Raw genomic sequence first — 3243 nt, 5'->3', positions numbered from 1 at the left:
CAGTCCCCCCCCCCCAGTGATCACACTGTACATTGTAACTTTGTATCCAGTCACAAGAAGAGAGGCTGCAGCAGGGGGCTGATCTGTGTCAGACATTTGTAAACACAGCTAAGAACTGGCACCAGAATTGACATAATTGTTGGGCAGAGGGAAAGCAGTATCAATTTCAGTGTTTCGGTCTTATGGGCATCATCTATTGATAGCAGTGCCGGGATTTGTAGTTGCTCTGCAGATCGTACACTCAGCAACCACTCCAGATAGTCATAAATAAATGAATAAATATCCGATTCAACGGCACAAAACTCCCTGAACCCCAGCGCAGGTCGTAGATGGCCGCGATAAGGAACGGTGTGCGTGGAATGCGCTGTTTTTCGTTTTCGCCCCCGCACGGTTTCACTTTCACAAGAAATGTTTTTGACAAGGTGCACAAAAAGTTAAATCCTGATATTGCTGATGTGAGCACATTAATCTGATCACAACCGCTGGTCTGCAGCAGCTGGAAGATGTAGGGTGGGTGTACATGAGGGAGAGAGCTCAGGGTGGGGGTACAGGAAGGAGAGAGCTCAGGGTGGGGGTACAGGAGGGAGAGAGCTCAGGGTGGGCGTACAGGAGGGAGAGAGCTCAGGGTGGGGGTACAGGAGGGAGAGAGCTCAGGGTGGGCGTACAGGAGGGGAGCGCTCCAGGTGGGTGTGTTTAGTGTGGCAGCACTCACTTGTAGCTCAATGAGCAGGCAGGACACTGGGGGCGGAGTCTACAGAGCTTCGGGTTCTGATCTGATCGGGTTCTGGTGGTACCGCAGGGGTGGGGTGACAGTACGTTTGTCTGATCTGTAGATTCGGTGGTAGCAGACTTACGTTGGAGACGTGTGGGGCGCCCTCCACGTGGTACTGCACTTGGTAGTCCAGCTTATAAAATGTGTTCAGCCACGGCATGGTGGGCGACCAGGAGACCCGGAGGCTGTAGGGCCGGTTCTCCAACGAGGCGACTGTCACATTGATCGGGGCGTCAGGCTGCACTGGGGGGGACAACGAAACATCAGCAATAAATTCAAGAACACTGGTCACACATTTCTTTGCAATAGGTGTGCACCTCAGGGGCGGGGCACTGCACAGCACTTCTCCCGCCCACACGGAGTCACGATGACCCGCCTACGTACCTAGTTTTTCCATGGTGCTGTCCACGATGTTGCTGGTCTGGCTGTCCGTCCGGCCGATGACACACAGAGACATGGTGTGCCGCCCGCTGTCCCCTTCCTTGTACGGCGTGGAGCAGGTGAACTTTCCGGTGGCGGCGAGGTAAGAGCAGCTGTTCCTGATGTGTTCACTGTTCACCCTGCAGGTGGCGCCACAGATAAAAAAACCACATCAGTACCCTGGCCGCCGAGGCCCGCAGCTGGCCAACCACACCATACAATCCGATCATACAATCACCAGCACTTACATCCACGCTATGAGCGTGACCTTGGCGTGTGGGCGGAGCTTCCTGGTGGTCTGCCATTCGCAGGTGATGTTGTAGGTGGGGTGGCGGATGTAACACGAAATCTTCGGCTTCTCGAGGTCATCTGGGAATAAAAAGAATTTAACCTCAAAAAGGGGGGGGGGAAATGACTCCTCCCACCGCTCGTGACCCCTCCCACCACTCGTGACCCCTGCGCGGGTGCGTTGGTTTCCACCGGACGAGGAAACCAACAGCAGCGATTGGCTCTCACCTTTCGCCAGCAGCTGCACCGTGCAGGCGGGGACGCCGTCCCTGTAGCAGGTGTAGTCATCCTCCTCCTCATAGCCAAAAGACGGCAGGATCAGGCGGGCGCCGTCCTGCAGCTTCGCCGTCCGGCTGTGTCGGCTCCACCGCGCCCGGCCGTGGCAGCCGGGGCAGGTCAGGTTCACGCCGGAGTGCAGAGGGACCACTTGGGTGTTCTCCGAGAGCTCTGGCACAGAGAAGAAGAAGAATAAAAAGGATGAGCATGACAGATTTAAAGGGCAGCTATCGACCCTGGTTCAAAAAGCGCGCTTACGGCATGCTAAAGTTGGCCCTCAATGTTAAGATTCGCCACGTTTACAACACGAAAGGGGAACATTGTTTTTTTTTGTGATCTGATGAAGCTGCCCTGTTGGCTGATGTGAAACGTGAGTTTTAAAGTGGACCTGTCACCACATGTGGGTTGCATGTTAAATGCAGCATGCGTCAGTATGAAATCTCCAAATGTCTGATACAGATCAGCCCCTGCTGCAGGCTCTCGCCTTGTGACTTGTTACAATGTACAGTGTGATCACTGGGGGAGGGGAGACTGAGGAAATGCTTCCTCCTGCCTGCAGCAGACTGATCACTGGGGGAGGGGAGACTGAGGAAATGCTTCCTCCTGCCCGCAGCAGACTGATGACATCATCTCACCCTAGGCCATGTCACTGGACTGGAGCTCCTCTGACAGATGATGATGCTGTTGCTGTGTATGGTGACATTTTAGGATTGATTCATGCAATCCTGTCCCGGTGATATGGTGATTAATGGCGCAGATGTGCAGGACCCGGCTGGGTGCCATGGTTGAGCCGCAGAGCCAGATTGGCCGCTGCTGCTGAGAGTTTTTTTGTGGGAAGGAAACCGCAACGAGCCGCGTTCAGGATAGGAAAAGGAAGACGAGCGCCCTGCATCCGCCCAGACGCAGCGAACTCCGGCGCCCACAGCAGCTGCCTGCGTGGTGGCTGCAGGATGTCACCCCGGCTCTGCGCTGCCGATGCAAATCACCCCAATTTACATACTGGAAACCAGCAACATCTGCAGGAGGGCGCGACTCTCCACCTGAGCGCACACAGGAGAAGAAGAGCTCACACTCAGGGTTCACTGGAGAGTAAGGCCCATTGACCATGCTGTGCCCATTATGAGGGGCTCCCACCATCCCTGTGCTGAGTTCCCTGACTGTACACCTGCTGTGCCCATTATGAGGGGCTCCCACCATCCCTGTGCTGAGTTCCCGGGTCTATACACCTGCTGTGCCCATTATGAGGAGCTCCTTCCATCCCTGTGCTTAATTTCACCATATTATCAATGAAACCGAAGGGAGAGAAGGAACCTGTTGTAGCCGCCACCTGACACCCCTATGGGGGGAGTCTGTCCCATTGAGGTGTATGGCGGGTTGGAGGGTGACGCCTGTATGGGGGGACTCTTCACCAGTGGGGTGTACGGCGGGTTGGAGGGTGACGTCTGTATGGGGGGAGACTTCACCAGTGGGGTGTATGGCGGGTTGGA

At 55.4% G+C, this 3243-nt stretch overlaps 1 protein-coding gene across 1 annotated transcript in view; it reads right to left on the bottom strand.

The window, feature by feature from the left end:
• Positions 1 to 1781, bottom strand: part of IL6R (interleukin 6 receptor) — a gene marked incomplete at its 5' end in the record, with an annotated part of 4730 nt that extends 2949 nt beyond the window's left edge. The window contains 5 exons of the mRNA XM_018574596.1: positions 299 to 496; positions 855 to 1015; positions 1157 to 1332; positions 1441 to 1561; positions 1709 to 1781. Of these exons, the coding sequence (XP_018430098.1) occupies positions 299 to 496; positions 855 to 1015; positions 1157 to 1332; positions 1441 to 1561; positions 1709 to 1781 (729 nt within the window). The remainder of the gene's footprint in view (positions 1 to 298; positions 497 to 854; positions 1016 to 1156; positions 1333 to 1440; positions 1562 to 1708) is intronic.
• Positions 1782 to 3243: the final 1462 nt, after the last annotated feature.

The sequence above is a fragment of the Nanorana parkeri genome, unplaced genomic scaffold (genome assembly GCF_000935625.1).
Source record: "Nanorana parkeri isolate BGI_ZX_2015 unplaced genomic scaffold, ASM93562v1 scaffold3076, whole genome shotgun sequence".
Lineage (NCBI taxonomy): Eukaryota > Metazoa > Chordata > Amphibia > Anura > Dicroglossidae > Nanorana > Nanorana parkeri.
This window is presented reverse-complemented; position numbering and strand designations above follow the sequence as displayed.